The sequence below is a fragment of the Dama dama genome, chromosome 18 (assembly GCF_033118175.1).
Source record: "Dama dama isolate Ldn47 chromosome 18, ASM3311817v1, whole genome shotgun sequence".
NCBI classification, from domain to species: Eukaryota; Metazoa; Chordata; class Mammalia; order Artiodactyla; family Cervidae; genus Dama; species Dama dama.
In genome coordinates this window covers 67,438,239-67,461,246 of record NC_083698.1, presented here as the reverse complement: position 1 = coordinate 67,461,246, position 23,008 = coordinate 67,438,239, and the positions used below count along the sequence as shown (strand labels likewise).

The window sequence follows — 23,008 nt, the reverse complement described above, 5'->3', positions numbered from 1 at the left end:
CAGATTTCTTATTTTTCTTGTTTCAATTCTGCATCATCTATTTTCTGGAATCCCAGTCTCCTAAAATGTAAGCAGTGCAAAATGTTCTCATCCATCACAACAAGAGCATGTGAAAACATACAAATGCAGGCCATGATCCTAATTGTCTAATTATACATGAGTTGAATTGTGCTGCACTTGAAATGAGTGAGACATTGATGGGATCCTGAATTTGTAATGGGCACTTAGAATGACAAACTTACCATGGACTCATCTCTCTCCCTCATTGCCATCCCACTCCCGACATCTGATTCATTGCCAAACTCTACCAGTAGAGTCATGTTCTATTTTATATAAAAAAAAATTTTTTTTAACATTTGCTCTACTAGAAAATAATATGTAGGTAGCTTATTAAATTTTTGAACTTCTTGTAGTAGCTTGTGCTAGGATTTGTACTAGTAGATATTCAGTAAATACATATCAATACAAAGAATGATTACAATAACAGGAATTATTTCTAACATGAGATTCTGGAAAAAGAAATTTTGATTTAAAGTTGAGGAAGAAGATCTGAATTTGAAATCTGGGTTTTTGAAATAGTGTTCTTTGTACTTGCAGACAACTCCCTCATGGGGAGCTATCAGGTTAGAGAAGTCAAATGTTGGACGATACCTCATAGGCATGAATTCCTCATTCTATCATTGCCTGTTACTGCTTAGAGTGTGGCTCTAGAGAAATGTGAGGGATACCCATATGTGGTTTAGGGGGAGCTAACTCATGACTTAATATCAGTGTGTGTATATGTTAGTCACTTTGTCGTGTTCAACTCTTTGTGACCTCATGGACTGTAGCCTGTCAGGCACCTCTGTCCATGGGATTCTCCAGGCAAGAATACTGGAGTGGCTTGCCATTTCCTTCTCCTGGGGGTCTTCCTGACCCAGGGATTGAAGCCCGGTTTCCTGCAATGCAGGCAGATTCTTTACCATCTGAGCTGTAGGAACTAACCCTCTCAATTTATAGGTGTTCATTTCCCTGTGCCTTTTCCTTCTTACAAACTTAGCTTTTTTTTTCTCTCTCTCTCTTTTAAAAATTCTTTTAGCTGTGCTGGGTCTTTATTGCAACATGCAGGCTTTCTCTAGTTGCAGCTCAAGGCAGGGGGAGCACGGGATCTGGAGCGGGCAGGCTCAGTAGTTGCGCTGCATGGGCTTCCTTGCCCTGCGGCATGTGGGATCTTAGTGAAGATGGGATGGAACCTTCATCCCCTGCATTGGAGGGTGGATTCTTAACCACTGGACTACCAAGGAAGTCCTAAGAAACTTAAAAACTCTCTTAGAAACTTCTTTTGAAAAAATGTAAGTGTTTTAAAAGTTTCTGGACTAGCTCTGCTAACTGCATATGCATTTAATTGGCATTTGAGTATTTACCTTAGGTTCTTTTGATCAGGATTCTGGATTTCTTGGGGGTGGCAGGTCATGGAGTAAAGTAGCCCATTGGTAGATGATGAATGCATGGACTGCTGGAGCAAATTACTCAGGGTCTTGGTGATGCTTTTGGCTGTTGCCGTTCTTCCAAACCTTTGGGGCAGATTTGGAACCCGTCTGGAGAGGCTGTCCTCTCTATTTTTGCCGAGTCTCAGAGGCAGGTGGGCCATCACCCTCGTGCTCCTTTCTTCTTCCATGTTCCTCCCGAATCTCAGTGGCAGGTTGGCTGCAGAGGGTGGCATTTTGTTGACTGCAGGTGTATTCATCTTAATTTTTGGACCCCAGTCTTTTACTTCTTCAAACGTAAGACTTCTCTCTTTCTCCCAGCCTAAATCTCCTCTAGGCTATAATTAGAAATAACCATTAAATAATTTATTAGTGTTGTAAGCAATAGTTTAAATTATTAAATTATGTTAAATCCAGACTTTAATTGGTAGAAATGTTAAAGCTGTCAACAAAGTTTGTGCTTTCATGTACAGAATTTTAAAAATAGATACTTTATATTAAGCTTCTTAAAGCAATCTAGTTTCTCCATCCCTGGACTATTATAAGACAACTATAAAATATTAATATATCTAGTGAATGCAGCAATGTATTCGAGGAGCGGGAACATAATGAAGTATTGAAATGAAGTGAAAGTTTATTTTACTGCGGTTATTCTTTTTTTTTTAACTTTTTATTTCTATTGGAGTATAGTTGATTAACAATGTTGTGACAGTTTCAGGTGTAGAGCAAAGTGATTCAGTTATACATATGCATGTATCTATTCTTTGTCAAATTCTTTTCCCATTCAGATTGTTACATAATATTGAGCTGAGTTCCCTAGGCTGTACGGTAGGTCCTTGTTGGTTATCCATTTTAGATATAGCAGTGTGTACATGTCAGTCCCAAGCTCCCTAACTATCCCTCCTTCAGTTTTTGCTTCATTTTGTTTATAAAATATTTCATATGTTTATATATATTGCTTTTAGAGACACTTTCCACTGCCTCTCCATGTCTCTTGTTTCCCTCCTCTTTAAAAGTCAAAGTGGTGGGCGCATGCTAGCCAAGTTCTGGGGTACAATTGGCAGAGACTTCTTTTTTACCTAAAAGCATGTTTCAAGAAACTGATTATATTTTATTAGTACGTAAGTTACATTAGTAAAACACTGATTGGTTTGTGGGTTACTACAGCATGACCATACCAACTTTAAAGGAACCATTTAAAAGACAGCAAATATTTAATTAGATTTAGTTTTGCCATTCAAGTTTGTCCATGTGAAGATTTTAAAGTAACTTTTCTTATTGTAGAAAATAATACCTACTTATTTTGGCAAATGTGGGAATTTCCATAAGGCATAGAGAAGAAAATAAAAAAAAGTGGAATTCCATCATCTAGGGGTAAACATTTTTCTTAGCTATAGAAATATAATTTAAATGTTAAGCTGATATGTAACCAGTACTTATTTCTGCAATTCTTTGCTTCAACTGAGCACTTCTGAGCCAATTGACAGTTATTAATGCACCTTACCCTTGCTAAGTATCATACTCTGCACTAAAACGGTCATGAGACCAGGATATGTGCAGTTTTGCTACAAAATACAGGTTACATCAATACACTGCCCTGGATGGGTTGAAGTGTGACAAAAAACAAACCAGAAACTTTTTCCTTATTCTTTACAAAAGCACTAGACTCAGAACAAATATTCAATGGTGAATGCTAGTCCTGTTGGACAGAGTTAAAAAACTTACCTCGGAATATTTGTCATAATTCTTTTTGCTGTAAAGATTGGACATCCTTGATTCATCCGTACAGAAGATGTTTGATGTTAACAAGCTTGAAGTGGCTAACATCAATAAAACGAATCGTTTTAATGAAATAATTTCCATTTTGTCCGAAATCTAGAATTAAGTTTATATGTGCAGGCTGATGACTATACAAAAGGAAATTGTGGTCTTTTTATACTGTCTAAAAACAAAGTTTGCTTTCATTGGGAAATCAATCCCACGTGTTTTAAGCACCAGCATTAATTAGTGTTTAACTGAAATACGTATGTAAGGAATGTGGGTAATTCATTCTAGGAAGACAGCAACATTTCTGCTTGCAAATTCATTAACTTTGAAAATAATTTTCTTCATCATGAAGGAGTATTTAATTAGATAAGTTTGGGGCCATCGTCATTAAGATTCCAAACAAACTGAATGCTTCATTTCTCTGAGCTCAAAAAAGAAGTATTTTGTCTTTGGTGTTTGCGTCAACTCTTGGGAGAAAGGAAAAGCGTTCAATGTGTGTTAGCTATGTTTGAAAAAAAATTTTTTATTCACACACAAGAGTGAGGCATAGTATTTTCAAAATGTCAGACAAAATTAAGAGTGTGAAAAGAATTCCAAATCACATAAGACTGAAATAAAATGCCATTAATTAACTTTTTGTAAAATGCTGCTTTGTTATTAAAAAGCTTCAGGAGTAAATGTCAGCTGTATACTGAAGGGTGTGCATAATACCAAGCAATAGGCATTTTGACAAAGTGGCTGTCTCAGGAGAGGCTGGAGGCAGTTCAAGGCCTTTTGTATCTGCCCTGAGGGCCTTATTTGGCAAAACTCTGTAAATCACCAGGATTTTATTTCTATGATGATGCCACATCCTACCTTACACCTCAAACCCCTTAAAGAATGCTGGCAGAGGACTGGTAAATTACACACATGCTAATTTTGTTGTTCCCCGACCTATATTGTTTAGGTAATCTTGCCCTGCCACAGGCTCACTGACATCATGGCATAAGAAAAGAATTTACAGAAACAAATGCTTATTTACTGAAATGCCCATGCAAGTCTCTTTCAGAACAGCTGACTGGTATTCTTAAAGGTTTTCTTTATCACTGGACTGCCTATATTCCTGCCTAGATTCTAGAGAAATCATTACCTGTTCCCCCCTGTCCATTCAGCCCTCTTAGTAGAAAAAGAACTTAGGGTGATCTATTTCTAACAATCCAGCTACTTCTAGATATAGGCACTTAGAGGTGAATTCCCAAAAAAGCAAGTCATAAAACTGCACCTTTTATGTCAAGAATTGTACCATCTTGGGACTTTCCTGGTGGCACAGTGAATGGGAGTCCGCCTGCCAATGCAGGGAACATGGGTTCAATCCCTGGTCTGGGAGGATTCCACATGCTGGGGGTGGGGGGCAGGCAGGGGAAGTGGGGGCAAATAAGCCTTTGTGCCACAACTACTGAGACGGTGTGCTGCAACTACTGAGCCTGCACACCTAGAGCCTACGTTCCTCGACAAGACAAGCCATCACAATGAGAAGCCTGTGCAACATAATGAAGAGAAGCTGCACTCTTCAGAGAAGACCAGTACAATAAAAAAAAAAAAAATACCCTTAGCTTTCTCGCTCACCTACCATAATCTGAGGTATGAGATGGGTAGAGCACCAGGATAAATCAGAAAGTTGAAAAACAATTGTATGAAAAACTCTTGGGTACCCCAAGATTATACTTTCCTCTGGTCTCTCTTATGGCAGTTGACATCATTGGTCTCATTTGTTTCAGACTGTGGGTAGCCAAGTATCCCCACAGTAGGAGGCAATTAATTCAATTCATAGTCTAATGTTAATTTTGTAATGCTGTTATTGGATTATTTGGGTTTAATTTCCCTGAGGATTTTATACAGTTCTCTTCCAAATTGTTCCTTTGTAAACTGCTGATGGAACTTACTTTTTTTTTTTTTTGTGGTCAGTAGCTCCAAACTTTTGAGCAATGGGTGAAGCAAGGAACAAGTTGTGTCGGCTGAGCTCTGACCCTGGAAAAGGCAGAATGAACCAGCCTGGGTCTCTTTCAAAACATGCCTGTCTGTAGTTGTTTCAGCCTTGAGCAATTCACCAGTTTTCAGTGCTGCTCTTTGGGGTTTTGGCACATCCACTGATTTTTCTGGCTGAAGTCAGTATCCAGAGTTGCTGATGTGATTAATTACCCACTAGCCTCAACCAGATTTTAAACTTCCAAGTTTGGAGTGTAATTAGAGTTCTAATCTTGTTAATATAGGGTTTGGCTCTTTTCAACTACATCTTCTGTTAGCTTGGAAAATGTTAACAGATATAAAACAACATTGTCTAACATATGCAGTACAAAATGACCATAAATCTTTTGATGAAATGTGCTGCCATATACATAGCACAGTTCGGGATTCTTAATGAGACACACAAGCATACAAAATAAAATGTCTCTCCGACACGTGACATTTACACACATGCTTCATTTACTGAGATTTTAGAGACCTTAAGGCGACTCCCTTCTAAGCGTCTCTCTTCATCCTGGACACTTCTCCTAAGCTTTGGAAACCCCAAATACTCAGCTTCCTACCAGACAGTGCTGTTGGGATTCCCACAAGCATCTCAAGTCCGGTGTGTCCAAAATGGAATTAATCTGTTCAATAACCTGTCTCTCCTCCTGTTTGCTGTTTCATTGATAGTTACTGTATTGGTCAGGGTCCGATCGGAAGGCAGAAAGGACACAGTAATCTGAATAGGAAATGGTTCACATAAGGAATTATTAATTGTACCAGGAGATGAACTCTAAAGGGTTAAGGAATACATGAGGGCCAAGGGAGAAGATCCAAGGAGAGGACAAACTGAAATTCAGGCTGTATCGGGAGAAGGCGTGGATGGTGGAGAAGTGTCTGCTGGGTCTCCGTGGGCCAGCGGCTGTCCATCACAGGTGAGAGACACTCTTCTGTGGTACAGATGGGCCAGTGCTGGGAAGGCAACTTCTGGGACATTTCTGAGACTTACATAGAATCTGCTTCTGCAGTTTGATGGGGGGTGGGGGGAGCGGTGAATGCTAATGGATGTCTATTACACGGATTTCTGGCACAGTCCATGTGTAGGACCTCAAAGAAGCAAACCGGAACCAGGAAAAGAAGTCCTTCCTCCTGCAGTATCTCTCAAGTGCCTTCCACTGGTAAAACACTGTGCCAGCTGCCAAGGGGAAATGCTTACTGGGTCCATCTCCATTATCAGTGAAGGAACAGAGGGTGGATCAGGAGCTGAGAGGCAGTAAATAGATAACGGGTACAGTCATCCCATTTATCCGAGTCAAAATCCTTTGTGAGACCCTTGGCTACTTCCTCCTCTTTTCTTCTGCATCATATTCTATAGTTAATGAACAATTGCATTGTTTCTAGTTTTGAGCTATTGCACTCAATAATAATGGTCTATATCTTTGGCCACTTACTAGTCACATGCCAGGAACTGATCTATTAAAGTACAGCACTTTGTGAATTAGTTTGTTTATCCTCCATAGTAACTCCACAAGCAGGTACCATCATTGTTCATCCTCTATGAAAGGGAAGCTAAGATGCAGAAAGAGTAAGTAACTTTCCCTATAAGTGGAATATCCAGGATTTGAACCCAAGCTGTCTGAATACTTACTCCCTATGCTGGTCTACCCAATCAAGTCTGTTCTCTTCTGACTTCTACATAGCTCTTAAATTTGTTCATTTCTCTCCATCTGTGTTGCTTTTAACTCAGTTCATTTTCTTTTGTCTAGACCTTTGTCTTGATCCTCTCCAGTTCTTGCTCCACCATACACAGAAAAATTTTTATAAAATACAATATATTTATGATATCTTCCTTAATACCTTTAAGTGGTTTCCCTATCCTTAATACCGTTCAGTGGAATCCCTAGGGATTCTCTCAGAATCCCTAAGTCCACATTTTAGGATCTGTTTCCTGCTTATTTCTCCAGCACTATTTCTCATTAAGTTCCTAGTAACTCTGTCTTATGACAGACTTCTTTCTGTTCTTCCAAAGAGATGAGCTTTCTCTTGCTTCCAGGCCTCTGCCGGTGGTTTTCCTGTGCATGGGGTATGCACCCACTTCCCTCTCTCCTTACACCTATTGTTTGGGTTCCAGCTGAGGCATCCTGTGTCACAAGAAGTCTCTTCTGACCTCACACTCCAATTAATGGCTTTTGTTCTTCCATCGTGGCTCTTCTCATTGACTCGTCCTGTTCCCTTGTTTCCTCTTCCACTCCTCTGTCAATTGTGTGAGGGCAGGACCTTGCTTGTGCAGATCATAGGGGTATTTCTTTTGTTTATTTCACAGACGCTCAGGAAATTTTATTTCTAAATGAATGAGTAAATGTTTCATTAGTATTGGAAATAGGAGTTAAAACTGAAGTTGCTTGGTAATTATTTTTTCCAGTTTTGGCCACCAACCGGAATTTTCTCTTTACTGAGACCTACACATTTTTAGACCTTAAATTTGTGCTTATTCTGAAATCATAGCATCTTCACCTTGTCTTTTTGAGGATTTACATTGAAGACTTTTGCAGACTGAGACCTTTACATGGATAGTCAGGCATAGGTAGGTTGAACATGAGTTTAGGTTTATTCTGTTGTAGTGGAGCATTTAGTTTGATAAATTAAATATATCCTGATGGATCCTGCCACGTTGATGGGCACCAATACCAGGAAGGGTAGGAAAGGGACTGCACTGCCCCAAGGAGGATTTCTGATGATGCTTCAGGGTTTCTCACTAGGGAGACTTCTTAGCACATTGGCTGAGCACAGGAAAGAGTATTCTGATTGCACAGTATTTGTCTACACCCACTAGCTGCATCCTAACCTCTGGTAGGCAGTTCATGCATACGTGCTGGGGTAGGTTGCCCTTCGCTTCTCCAGGGGATCTTCCAGACACAGAGATTGAAACTTCTGTCTCCTGCATTTCAGGCAGATTCTTTACAATTGGGCCGTCAGGGAAGCCCCTCTGGTAGGCAGCTAACAAACCATTTCCGCCAATCAGGAACTGAGCCAACTTGAGTTGGGTTTAGGACTTTGTAAGGCTCTGGTTTAGCTGAACCCCAAGTAAAACATTTCAAGTAAGAGGCTGTTTTTGTGCCATGGGCTGTATGTTTTTATTTAAATCTTTATATAGAAGGTCTCTCTGAGGCCATGGCAAGATCTATCAAAGAGGTGATGAAGTTTAATATCCAGAGGAACCTCATTACAGAGCCCTTCTCCTTACCCTCAACCCAGCCATTTACTTCCCAGACACTTGCCTTTTTCCAGTTTATTCTTTCCTTTCTCTCTAAGCATAACCCAGTTGTTATGCTGTGCAGAAGAATTGATGGCCATTATAGTCTTATTTTGCATTTTATGTTTACAGAGTATTTTGCAACCATTTATTAACCAATTTCTGGCCCTCTTTAAAGGTAGGTAGTGGTATTTCTGAATAATTTATTTCAGTATTATGTGTGCAAAGAGAAAGAAATACCTGCCTTGGTTCCAAACAAAAATATCCCTATGCAAATTACATAAAATTATTATTTTTTTAAATATGTGGTGGTGCCTTTGTTTCAAGATTTATGAGTGGCTGGTTATAATGAGCTTGTCATATTTTGGTAGCAGGGTTGTATTTACTTCTGTGCTTTTTACTATGACAGATTACAATGTCAGGGCCTTGGAAGGTGCCAATGTGAATGTGAGACGAAGATTATTCCTTTATGTAGCAAAAGCAGTTGAAATTCAATTTTGGTTGAAATAACTTAAAGAGTCAATTTGTACAGTATAAGAATAGTCATTAAATATTTATAAAAATTAATTCACATGATTTATTCTAGAAAGTGATTAAATGGCAAGGTCCCTTTATCTGAAGGACATTTTTTAGAACAATATATTGAATAAACTTGAAGTATTAGTATTAGATCTTTCAAATGATATGGTGTGGTACTGTTTAAAAAAGAAGTTAAGGCAGTTGTGCAAGGCTGATTAGGAAGCAGAATCTCCACAGCAAGGCTTTCCAAGTCGAGCTTTTATGTTTTTTAATGTTTCATTTTTATTGACATTTTTTCCCTTGCAGGAAAAATGTGTGATTTTTACTAGCCTGGCAGGGGTTTGTGGTACCTCTTGCCAAAGTGTCAAGAAAACTCAGAATTCTCTACATGAGGGACAAAGACCAGATGTTTGCTTAAAACAACACATAGCTTTTATACAAATATAGGTAATGGAAACCAAGATTTTTATGGGGATTTTTTTCCTCTGTTTTTGGCCAATCTTGTCTTTTGATATTTTTAAAATAAGTAATCGGCCATTTTGTTTTTCCAAACTGAGCAGAAGAATTTAGTTTCTTACAAGATGTGTGCTTCGTCAATATCTTGGGTTTGTTTGTTTTATCTTTGTTTTGAAGGATTCTACTCCAAAATGTGGACTGTGTTCTTCAAATAATCATTTGCTTTAATAAAAAGGAAGCACGAGATAGCTTAGGAAGAACTGAGCCTAATCCTTAGGCTAACTTTTTCCACTATCCTGGCCACACCTTCACTGGGGAGGAAATCTGTTGCTTAAACCTACACTGATGTGGGTTTTGGAGGTGTTTAAAACACTATTTCTGATCTTAAACAGAGGAATATAAGGACAAAGGGGTAACCAATAAAAATTAGCCTTATTGTTCAAATGGACCCTCTTAGATGCTCTTTCATCTCTGATGGAAAAAAATGAAAAGGGGGTGAATTGAAATATGCATATAAATGGGTGGTTTTGTTCATTTTTTTTTTTTTTAACTTTCTGATTGGGGTCACTTGGTTTCTGTGCTCCTGAGGGCTGTTGAGAGCTCCCACAGGTCTACAGCGGTCATGCACTTGCCTTGGTTCTAAGCGGAAGCTAGCCTGGCTCTGACCACACTTATATTAACACAGGGGCACTTGGACTTTATTCTTTTCTGTTTCCAGTGCTTTGGCTTTGGCCATACTTCTTCCTCTCAGCTCTAGATCTGAGCTCATGTGTGTACCTCATAGCAGTGGGTCTTTGGTTTACACTGGCCGGACTTCATCAGTGATGAGGGGGTTACACTTCTCTTCAACACCAGTGTTATTGGACCCCCAAAGGGGTGTGTCCATGACATAGCCAAGAATGACAGCGTGCCATCTGGCTAAACTCAATCAAGTCAATGACATATAAAGCTCCACCAGTTCTGAACAAGCAAACCTAAAAGCCCTCAGCCAAATAGTTGTATTTGGAGAGGCACTTAAAAACATACCTTTAAACCTACAGTGACTTTGGGTATAAATTTAAGGAAAGGAGAAGATTTTTCTGGTAATCTCCTGATTGTAAAAGTTAGGATCTAGACAGAAAATTCTGTACTGATGGAGGTTAAATGAACTGAGTAAGTGTTAATGTAATCCTATTAAATATCTACTGGATTTAATTCTGTACTGGGTTTTGTGCCAGGTGAATTTAACAAATCAGGTATTTCCTCTTTGAGTACCTACAGTAAAGAAAACAGACAAAGCGAGTAAACATTTCAGAACATATTTAGGTGCATAAGCTGGCACACCTCCTCTAGGAACAGTGTGCTTGTTGTACTTAGTCGCTCAATCATGTCTGGTTCTTTGCAACCCCATGAACTGTAGCCCATCAGACCCCTCTGTCCATGGGCATTCTCCAACCAAGAATACTGGAGTCGGTTGCCATGCCCTCCTCCTGGGGATCTTCCCAACTCAGGGATCGAACCCAGGTCTCCCTCATATTCTTTACCATCTGAGCCACCAGGAAAGCCCAAGAATTCTGGAGTGGGTAACCTATCCCTTCTCCAGGGGATCTTCCAGATCCAGGAATCAAAGTGGGGTCTCCTGCGCTGCAGGCTGATTCTTTACTATCTGAGCTACCAGGAAAGCCATAGCTGGTTATAAACGCAGTCTTGAATGATCTAGAGAAGTCTAAGAATAGTGGTATTTGACTGATGAGCCCTGGTGGAGCCCTTTCTGATTTAATGATAGCAGTAGCCAATGATCCATGATCTAGAGGCATCAGACCAGGAGATCAGTGTGGATCTTCCAGTAAATACCACATCTGTCTGCACCCTATTCCCCAACCTTTAGGTCAAGAGCAGAGAAATGGCCCTTCCTATGTTTTCATATACTTTAGGCTGCTTTGTTTGTTTAAATTTACCACTTTAAAACTTTCCTTCATGTATATCTTAACTTGGTCTCATTTGGATTAAAATATCCAGGAAGAAGGAATCCCAGAATCCTAGACTGTTCCTGATACCCAGGCTAAGCAGGGTTTGGTGAGAGATGGGAGAGAGAAAAATCCCCTGTGGGCTCACTTTGGACCTCCCTGCCTCTTGAGCAGTTTCCTGTTTTTGTAAATGTTTTGTGCTTGAGGCTTTCATTATAGGCACAGCTGTAAAACTAGTCTTTCCTCTACCTGATAGATTACTCAAGTCCCTGATTGTACATTACTAAAATTTCTAATGTGTTTAAACAAAATGAGGAATTTAATAGAAGGATACTGGGACATCTTATGGATGAGACTGGGGCCTATGAAACACCCAGAGCCTAGGACTCTAATCACCCAGTGGGACCTTCTCCTGCATTCTCATTTCTTCTCTCTGTGCATCAGCTTCATTATTCCCTCCTACTGCTCTCTTGATCTCTCTGCTTCTCTGTCTGTTTGCCAGTAACTTCTGGGTTTTGTTGTTGTTGTTCAGTTGCTAAATTGTGTCTGATTCTTTGTGACTCCATGGATCGCAGTACACCAGGCTTCCCTATTCTTCACTGTCTCCTGGAGTTTGCTCAAACTCATGTCCATTTAGTTGGTGATGCCATCCAACCATCTCATCCTCTGTTGCCCCCTTCTCCTCCTGTCCTCAATCTTTCCCAGCATCAGGGTCTTTTCTAGTGAGTCAACTCTTCACATCAGGTGGGCAAAGTACTAGAGCTTCAGCTTCAGCATCAGTCCTTCCAGTGAATATTCAGGGTTGATTTCCTTTAGGATGGACTGATTTGACCTCTTTGCAATTTCAGCCACCCTATGAGAAACTGCCTTATCTCAGTTCCAGATTCAGTATGCAGGGATGGATTCTGATTGGCCTAGTCTAGTTAAGGTGCCCCATCGTGAACCTGTAGCCAGGGTGTGTCACATTGCAGTAACATAGGAGATCCAATTGCAAACCTGTGAAGAACTGGGGGCGGGTCGTGCTACTGGGAAGACAGTACTATAGTTATTCAAAACATAAGAAAGAGTGTTAGAGAGAATCTGAATTCTTCTCTCCCTGAATCCAATTCACTGTGCAGAGGAAAACTACTTGCTAAGCTGGTGAAAAACTAAGTTCTAATGTGCAATCAAAGGGCATCTGAACCATCCTGTTTTGGTGTGGACATTTCTCTCCAAAGGTGCCGAGGAGGTCTCTATCCTGACTCGGTGATACCAGCAGACAAGTGCTTTCATTGGTGCCATCTGGGTCTTTGTTTTTGCAAGCAGGTGTTCTTGTGTGATACTTTTGTGGCTCATGTGGGGCTTTGATGATAAAAACAAAACAAAATAAATTGTAGATCTCCCTTCCCCAGGGGCAGCCAAGGGCACAGTTCCCAGCTATTTCTCCATATATCCATCAAAAGCGATGCCAACTTTGAGAGCCTGTAAGATTCCCTTTTTCCCCTGGCAGGTGAGTGCCCTGGCTCAGGTGTTCCTCTTTGGCATTTGGCGGTGTTCCCATTTCTAGCATTATGCTTAGCACCAGATATGAAGGTCTGTCCTGAGAATTTCAAGACCAGGTGGTTTGGTCCCTAATGGTCCTACATTCTTTTCAACTTGAGCCTCCTTCCTAAATGTTTCACACAGTCTATATAGCTGTGGTGATACTGGTTTGCCTCATTTCTTCTCACTGAGTTTACTAAGATCAGGTGAGTTCTGTGACCCAGAGTAGAATGGTTCATGTCCTTTTGAGCAAGAAAGTTTATTTTTCTAATAAATTGGCAGATTTACCATTCTTTGCCTGATACTTGGGCAGTCTTCCTTGGAAACACTCCCAAATTCCCTCTCTTTATGTAATGAACTGTGTACAAATGAGTAAGGAGTGTTTATTTTGGAGATAGTAAAAATAAGACTCTTGTGTATAATTCCAAATATAGATATATATTCTTTTGGTAATTAGCTTCATCACTCTCTGTCATTGTTTTTGACAGTATTTACACTAAACTAGAGGTAGTAATAATGGGACATCCTAGTTCAATCCTACAATCATATCTGTCTACAATAAAATATTTGCTTTTAGTGACAGAAAGTATTTCAGAAGTGTTCATTAAAACAATATGATAACTGTGTATCCATTATTAATAACCCAAGATGGGGAATTACATGTTACATGACTCATGTAATCAATAAGGAAGCTGCCATTTCCATAATTATAAAGAATTCATATCACATCCATTTTACTATTCTGTATCATTTGACCCATTTATGGCTTCTTTTGAAAGAGTAAGGTTTAAAAATTTATTAAGTTTTTCAAATGAAAAATCTGCCAGGTGATTTCTCCCTTCCATTGCTGGCAGTAGATGCTCTCCATCGAAGAGGCTGAGTGTTGGGTCCCACAGCCCTTTCCTCTGCCTACAGTCAGAGTTCAGGATGATCTGAGTTATGCTGACCCCAAGGGAGAGCCTGGGCAGAGGATGCGTGCCCTCCTCTGGGACACCTTCCGAGGGGTAAATTGTGAGAAGGGAGTTTGGGAGGGTGATGTCAGTTGGCTACATCTGGAAAAAAAAATTAAGCTGTGGGGTAAAGGGTATCCACTTAGTGTCCTCTGCTCTCTGTTCAGTGCTCCAGTCAAAGGTTCTGACCAGCCCACTTGGAGAAAAAGTTGAGCAAATGCTCTGCAGGGCTGGCTGAGTCATCAGTCCTGCAAGTTCCCTCAAAAGTTGCTGCAATCACTGCTGCTATTGTTCTTATTATACACTCTTCTGTAGTTCACTCTAGGCTTGAGGAAGAGGTGGTGGGATGCAGGCTGGGAGAGAGGTGAGTAGAAATGGAAGGCTGAGAGAAGATGGACTTCTATCTTCTAAGTTTTCTTTCTGGTGCAGAAGAAGGAATCAGTGAATGATTTTTGGCCTGTTATTCTTTTCTTTCACCCCCACTCCAAATCTCATCTGCAGTTCAGTTTGGAGCATCTTGTAATAAGGTCAAGGAGATCCCCAGGTTACTGTTACACCTGAGAACCTGGGGCAGCATTGCTCCTAATACACTGCACATTAGTATCAAGAGACCAGCTCCATTCCCACATGATCCAATTGCATCACCCTCTCTCTCTCTTTGGATGGACATGTGAACAGCAGTTGCTGAAGTGATTTTGATGAAATGTGACATTTGCAGACTGTGGCCACCAACCAAAGAATCTGAGCCACTATATCCAACATTTTACAGGCTACAAAATATAAGCTGGCCAGCATTTACTGCTTGTACTAACAGCTTGTGCCAAGTTTCCTAAGCCTATGGAGCAGACCTCTTACTGCTGCTAATTTTACTATCAGCAGACAAAAGGGAAATAGGAAACAGTACGGAATGGCTGAACCAGAGCATTTGTGACAGACATGTGATCTTGGATTATCTGAAGACAGGGTGACTTTTTCCTAAGACTAAAATGGACTCAATGTGTACAGAAATAAAATAGGAAAAAATGTAATGTAGAAAAAGTTATATGCAGAGAGTCTTCTCTGGCCTCTCAGGATGGCATTGATTTACGTATTGAGGCAGTCACCAGGGAAATGTTAAAAACCCTCTGGGGGAAATTTCCAATGTGATGGATAGAACTTTAATATTAATATAGGATTCATCATGATAATGTAAGTCATAGATCTAAATCTCCCTTCATCAATTGAATAGTCCCTTTCCAGCCTATTATACAGGTAGCAAATGCTTTAAATAGTGTCATATAAGAGGCTTGAAGTCTTTCCTTATCTGTAGTTTCTGAAGTTCTGTTCACAGGAATAGTGACCCACTGAGTCATCCATCTTTCACTATGTTATCTAGGCTATTTGCATTTCCCTCCTTTTTATTAATATTTAGTGTTCCTTAAAATATACTTACATTGTACTTTTTTCACAAATAATTCAACACATTATTTCATATACATGCAGTGAGCAGGACGGGGAGATCTGATTCTTAATCTATTGGTGGATCATTATACAAAGAAGAAAAGTGATTTCTGGGTTTCTATTTGATTTAGTTATTAGTACATAATTATCAACCATATGCATGTGTATTATTCATCTAACTCTGGGTTTCCTAGTCTTAGAGCACTGACACCAAACAAAATGGTGGCAGGGCCTCTCCAGAATCCTGTAAGACAGTGATGGTCTTTTTGGAATGAGAATGGTTGCAGTGTTGATAGCAATATAATAAATGTTAAGATTCATCTGCTGCTTTTTTCAGCGGAGATTCAAATATTCATTAGTGGAACATATAAACGCCTTTTCTTATCTTAGTCCAAAATGCAAATGGAAATAAATCCATGAGAACAGATGCAAATAAGACAAAATGTGTACACAGACAAGTAGAACCCTCACGTTTACAAGAAAGAGGGGTTTTCCTTAAGCCTAGAATGACTGCACTATGTCTTTTCCTTTTGTATGTGCATTGATTCCCTCTGCTCCAGGTCTCTGCTCTTAGAGTAACCGGCGTTGACACTCGGGGTGTCGTTTCATGTATTTGGATGGTATATATTTTGTTGTATAAAGATTCTAAGAAGTTACGCTGTAAAAAAAATTATTTAATGGGTAGACCCTAGCATTCCTAACTTTCTTCTGACCCTGAAAAATCTGTTTTTTCAAATAAGATCTAAGAACATAGTGGGAAATACTGACCTAATGGAGGTGTTCATAAACTGGGGCTCCTCGATTTTTAAGCCTTGGTTTTCATTGGGAACTTTGAGATGAACTTCAATTTATCCTTTAAGTCTGACTTAGATGTCACTTCCTCTGTGAAGATCTCTCAACTTGCCCTAGGGTGGATATATAGTTCTTCTCTTTACTGCCTACCCCCATAGCATTTTTCTCAAGTCTATATCAGTGTTTAGACCATGAGCTAGTTTATTTATTTTTTATTTCTCTCTAATCTACAATTTACTTTATTTTAAGGAGTGTTTTTATTCTCAGTGTCCTACAGAGCACCCAGCTCATTGTAAGAGTTCGACAAATAACTGCTGAAAGAATGAATGAAAGCTTGGGAACTTAAGCAAAAGAGTTACCTCTCTGGGGTGCTGATATGTGATTAATGAATGAACCCTTCTGAGTTAAGTACTTTTTTCCATTATAGTGACTAATTCCCAGACAGATGATTAGATTGAGATTGACTCTGATGTGAAATGGTTAATCATTTGGCCTGCCAAAAATACAAGATTGACTGGTATTTAGTCTGTTTTTTCCCCTTGTATAGACATGAATCATATACTGTATATGAAAAATTCTAGCACCCATTCATAGCAGAGATATTTTTCTTATCTATACTCACTAACAGTCCATAACTCAGAATTTTCCTTTCTTTAACTGCTAAAAGAATAAAAAAGACATTTATAGACCCTTTTACTTTTCATCAAAACCTAGCATTATAAAGAATTGCAAACTAGGCTGTATTACACTTTTAGCCCTTTTATTTACAATATTTAAAAACATTTTTCTGAAATACTTCTAAGTTTCAAGCGTACAAATTTTATTCTGGCTTAGGCATATTTTCTTCCCTTCCTTCCTGCCTTCGTTCTTCCTTTATTTACTTTTTTCATCTTTGAAAAGATGGGCTAAAATGAATTAATAATCTCCCTTCTGGACTCTACTCTGTCATTGTTTTTTAGTCCCTTAGTTGTGTCTGACTCCTTACAACCCTATGACCTGTAGCCCACGAGGCTCCTCTGTTCATAGGATTTCTCAGGCAAGAATACTGGAGTGGGTTGCCATTCCCTTCTTTAGGGGATCTTTCTGATCTAGGGATTGAACCCTCGTCTCTGGATTCTCTGCCGCTGAGCCACCTGGGAAGCCCTCTAGCCTACTCTAGTTCCATGCCAATGTTAATCCTTTGGTGTATCACTTAATGTATTTGTGCTGCATGCTCAGTCACTTCAGTCATATCTGACTCTTTGTGACCCTATGGATTGTAGCCCTCCAGGCTCCTCTGTCCATGGGATTCTCCAGGCAACACTACTGGAGTGGTTTGTCATGCCTTCCTCCAGGGGATCCTCCCAACCCAGGGATTGAACCTGCATCTCATTATGTTTCCTGCCATGGCGGGTGGGTTCTTTACCACTAGCATCACCTGGGAAGCCCTTTAAGGTATTAGGTTGCCATAAATTTTGGAGGATGTAAGGGACTCAAAAGGCTGCATTTATAACAGTCTTTTCTACATAACCCTGTTCTCTATTGAAGCTGTTTCACAAAGCCCTAACCTTACTAAGGACATTAAAAGGAAATAACATGCCAGCAAACTTAATTATGTTTCTGTCATAGAGAACAGCCTGGCAAATTGGCTGGGGTTAAGCGTCTCATTGTGAAGTGTTGTCAGAATGTAAAAAAGAGGCAGCATACCTGATTGGAAGAGGAGGAGGAAAAATAGAGTTAAGCCAGAAAGGTTGTTAGACCAGGGTCAGGCATACCTGCTCTCTCCCCACCTCCCCACGTACTGTTTTGAGCAACGAAGGCTCCATTGCAGCTAAGTGATGTTCGTTGGTACTGTTGACACCATGAGGAAGCCTAAAACAAAAAGAGATGGGATGACAGTAGTTGGGGAGGGAAGCGGGGAGGAAGAAAGGGACAGAGGAAGAGAGGAGTGAGACCATATGATGTAATGGAAAAAGCAGTCAGTTTAGTAAATTCCAGTTTCTCAGTTTCCTTATAGCCTTGGGCAAGTTAACTAGTTCAGAGTTTCTCCTTCAGGTGAAAAGTTTGTGGATTGCCGATGACATCTAAGGGCTCTCTACCTCTAAAAGTAGGTAGTGAGTACGTTGATGACATGAGATAAAGAGTTTAAGAGAGCTGGAGAGAAGAAAAAGGTATGTGTGCATGGGGTTGTTAAAGTAAGCCAACTCAGATGCCCCTGAATTTGCTCAGGAGCAATTCCTGCTGTCTCAAATCTAGGGGGACAACTGATTAGACCTAGAAGTTTCTGTTCATTAGGTGGAGTGGAGATGAATATCTGGCTAATAAAGAAAGGAGCTGTTTTATATATAACCTCAACCAGGAAGCCAAAAGATGGTGGGCTATAGATAGAGTCCTAGTTTACCAGTTAAAAGCTGGCACCTGCTTTTTCATCCCAGGAAACCAAGCATGGAAATGGTGATTGGATCTTCAAATGCTCCTCTTTAGATGGAGTACTTTTGACGGGCACATTGGCTAAGTACCAAGGGTTCCTGGGAACCAGTCTTCTGTAGCAGGGTTTACACTCAAGACTGAGGCCAAACGAAGAGAATGAGTTTCACATTCTCACACAACCGCTCTGATGTTTGAATTCCAAAGGCAGTCCAGAAACAGAACTCAGACTTGGACCCTTGACCACCAGAGTTCTCCCTGTAGTCCATTTCAGGGTAAGCCTGGGGACAGTCAGCTGTGGAATGTTAGAAGAGTAGAGTAAATTTCCAGGGCTGTAGGCTGTTAGTTGATTCCCCAGAAAGCACTCCTGTGAAGCCATTCTTATTTTTACATATGGCATATCTGAAAAAGGGATTATTCGGCTATTGCAGCATTTTTTGTTTTATGTGCCTCTGAAGGCAAGATATGTTTTGTCCTCCATCAAGTCTTAAAAAATATTTATCCTGGCATCTTCCCATTTTTCTCTCCACATGGAAACTCTTGATATTTTAAGACTAGTTGTGAAATCATTCCTAGGTATGCACATTACATTGAGATCTTAGAAAAACTTTGAAAGAAAATGAATATAAAATAATATTTCTTTTATGTAGCAGACATTACAAACTATTCTTTTGTTGGGCTTTTCTTGATTAGCAAGATGTAATAAAATGACGTATATTCTCACCCTGTGGCAGGTATGCTTTATCTAGTGGAACAGAATATTGAAAACAGCATGGAAGATAAGAAAAAAAAATGAGAATTTGAAAAAAAAAATATCCTCATGATAGCATCATGAAAGCAATGCTATCTTCTGGTTAAATAAGGCATGAACAATAATTTTGGGTTAGGTATGTTCTTCAATTATGCATTTGATTTTGGTAATAAAAGACTCATGTTTTTCAATAATGTTTGGAATTTAAATATACTGTTCCTTTTTCCTAGTCTTCAGGAGAGCACTTACCAATGCAAAAGTTACCTCTTACCCATTCTTGTCCATTAAAAATTAAATGCTTTTACAGTAAATTATTAAAAGTGCTAGGTTGGCTGCAAATCATCAAAGGTACCATAAACCATTATGCAAGCGAGCAAGCGAGAAGTCTGATTAAATCTAAGGGATCAGAAGGCATATACATCCCTTGATATCCATCGCAAATTCTAAACTACAAAAGCAACCATAAAATGCTACATTAAATTACTTTAAAAAACTCTTCCAGGATTTTCAATATTCAACAGCAACTTGCTTTTCAATTAAGTATGAACTAAGAACTTCTACTGCAAAGCGCAGATAGACCACTATTTAAAGGTTATTTCCTGTTTCTTTAAACCTGCAGCAAAATTAGCCTCATTTTTCCAACTGATATCACTCACTTAATGGAATTGAGGCATTCTAGCAGAGTTTGCTGAAAAGCTAGTTATCAGTTAGGTGCTGTTTTCCCACAAAGTGTCTTTACTATCATTTAATTACACTGAAAAAGGAAATGATGGGCCCTGAATGTTGCAAAATCATGTTGAAAATTTTAGACGTATTTAAGATATGTTTAAAGAAAAAAAAATAACTCGGCTTTTGTTTAAATTAGGTGAAAGTGAAAGTCACTTAGTCGTGTCCAACTCTTTGCTACCGCATGGACTATATACAGTCCATGGAATTCTCCAGGCCAGAATACTGGAGTGGGTAGCCATTCTCTTCTCCAGGGGATCTTCCCAATCCAGGGATCGAACCCAGGTCTCCTGCATTGCAGGTGGATTCTTTACCAACTGAGCCCCCAGGGAAGCCCGAGAATACTGGAGTGGGTAGCCTATCCCTTCTCCAGTGATCTTCCTGACCCAGAAGTCCAACTGGGGTCTCCTGCACTGTAGGCAGATTCTTTACCAGCTGAGCTACAGGGAAGCCCAATTTTAGGTAATATGCATCATATATGAAATAGCTGGCATAGTGCTTGGCACTTAGGAGATACTCAGTAAATGGAGACTTTTCTTGTTGTTAACCCCATTTTTTATTAGAAAAACTCAGGCTTCACCGAGGCTAACTTGTCCAGTGTCACCCAGATGGTGTGAGCCGTTTGATTCAGGGCACTGTTCTCTTCAATCTGTGTCCCACCAAGTGCTAAAATCTGCCATGCAGTCAGTCGCTTAGCTACCTATGGATGCACAAAATGTCTCCTGAACCAACTCCCTGACAAATAAAAAGATAATATATAAAAGAAAGAAAAATATAAACATGAAGGTAAATTTTTGTCAAATTGCAATAATTGTGGGCAAGAGCAAAAGCAGCCCAAGCGAGTGTTGATAATTGGGTTTTAGAGAGGGTCTACTCCAGTATTCTTGGGCTCAGGAAAGAAGCTGCCTGCAATGTGGGAGACCTGGGTTCAATCCCTGGGTCGGAAAGATCCCCTGGAGAACATAATGGCAACCCACTCCAGTATCCTGGCCTGGAGAATTCCATGGACAGAGGTGTCTGGCAGGCTACCATCCACGCGGTTTCAAAGAGTTGGACACGACTGAGCGACTTTCACTTCGCTTCACTTTGCTACACATCTGCCGAATGGGGTGAGGATAGACAGTTCTGCAGCTTAGCTGGGCTGGGTTTGGGTGGCTAACAAATATGAATGAATAAGTGAAAAGCAGACACTTGATGGTCAAACAAGCGTCAACTGATTTCATCTCTTTCAAGTGGTTCTCCAATTTTAGTGTGAACCAGAATCACTCCGAAGGACTTTTAAGCAGTAGCTCAGCAGCCTCAGGGCTTCTGCTTCAGTATGGAGTGGGGCCCAAGACTGTGCATGTCTAAGCGGCTAGTGGCAGGTGCTGCTGAAGCTGCTGGTCCAGGAACCCCACTTTGAGAACTGCCAATTTAGGTTGTCTGACTTCACTATCACCAGAACCTTGTGATGTAGGTGTTACTGGCCCCATTTTATAGATGAAATAATGGATGAGTTTGGCAAGCATGTCAGAAGAATGGTTTGGATCTTGGTTAAAGGGGAGTTGAGAAAATGCCTTCAAAGAATCTTCAGAATTTCTGAATCACTCTACTGGTGACAGAAAAGCAAGATTCCAACTATTCATCTCTATTCTCCCACCACCCTCCAGACACAAAGATGCTACTAGAATGAGACAAAAACCCACTGATACATACTCAGCACTGCATGACCCAAGAGACAACAATGAAAACGGAAACCATTCTTTCAGGAGATCCTTGAGCATTCTAGATGGAGAAACTGAGTCACAGAAAGGTTTAATGACTTGTTTGCTTTGACAGCGTATGAATGGGCTTCCGTGCTGACTCAGATGGTAAAGAATGTGCCTGCAATGTGGGAGACCTGGGTTCGATCCCTGGGTTGGGAAGATCTCCTGGAGGAGGGCGTGGCAACCCACTCCAGTATTCTTGCCTGGAGAATCCTCATGGACAGAGGAACCCGGAGAGTTACAGTCCATGGGGTCACAAAGAATCTGACACAACGGAGCAATTAAGCGCACAGTGTTTGAATGGCAGCACTGAGGTATCAGATGTCCTGACGCCCAATCAGGGTTTAATTATAAGAGGAAAAATGTGGAGCTTCTATTTGCCATCTTGATTGCTATTTGCATGAGCACCATTCAAAAAAGTGACTGAATGTAGAGGCAGCCTATGAGGTGGGATAGGTGCTAGAGCAGGAAGCAGAATTAATTTACTTATTGTGTATTTATTGAGTATCTTTTACATACTAGGTACTACTCTAGGTGTTGGGGATAAAATGGTAAATAGTGTGGACAAAATCCTTGTTTTTGCCCTCTAAAAGCAGTAAGATAATCAACAAAGTGAATAAAAGCAGAAAATTTAAAAAAGTAATAAATACTAGGAAGAAAATTCAAAGCAGGTAATGTTGGAGAAATGACCACAGACTCAGAAATTTATAAATTTGGTTTGATGGTTTACTATAGATGCAGAAAGAAATGCAAGGACTTGACTATCAGCCAGAGATTGGAACTTTCACACCCCACTTCTCAACATTTCAAATTTATGGGTTCTTTTAAATCTATGATTTAATATTCCCCCCACTAGACTTCTCCAGAAATTATTTCAGGATCCTAAGAGGAGGGAGGCTCTTGTACTACATGTAAACAAACTATAAAAAGTTAATGATATACTCTTGAAAAGTTATACAGGAATACATTTGAAAGTAGAGAAAATAATAGTCTGTGAAAGCATGTGTAGAACTAAACAAAGTTTCAAATACTAAGAATAAAAGATTCAAATAGGCACTTCAAAGTCAAGGGCAACAATCACAGTAATAATTGATTCAAGTTAGAATCACCAGTGGGCAGGTCAGCAAGTGGTGGTTCATCTCTTCCCAGCTCTGACTTGAATGTCATAATAGTAGCTTGAAGTCAGCCATGTTATCGTTTTGTTGCTAAGTCATGTCTGACGCTTTGTGACTGCATGGACTGTACCCCTCCAGGCTCCTCTGTCTGTGGGATTCTCCAGGCAAG

General features: G+C 40.0%; 1 protein-coding gene and 1 long non-coding RNA gene across 24 annotated transcripts in view; one reads left to right on the top strand and one right to left on the bottom strand.

Moving 5' to 3' along the window:
• LOC133072355 (uncharacterized) overlaps positions 1 to 23,008 on the top strand; it is a 446,833-nt gene that overhangs the window by 75,735 nt on the left and 348,090 nt on the right. The gene's annotated exons all lie outside the window — the stretch shown is intronic.
• Positions 9 to 3,329, bottom strand: NPVF (neuropeptide VF precursor). Its single transcript, XM_061166368.1, has 3 exons — positions 3,192 to 3,329; positions 1,404 to 1,804; positions 9 to 60 (listed from the first exon to the last, which is right to left on the bottom strand). Exons 1-3 carry the CDS (start codon positions 3,327 to 3,329, stop codon positions 9 to 11), a joined length of 591 nt encoding a protein of 196 aa, XP_061022351.1.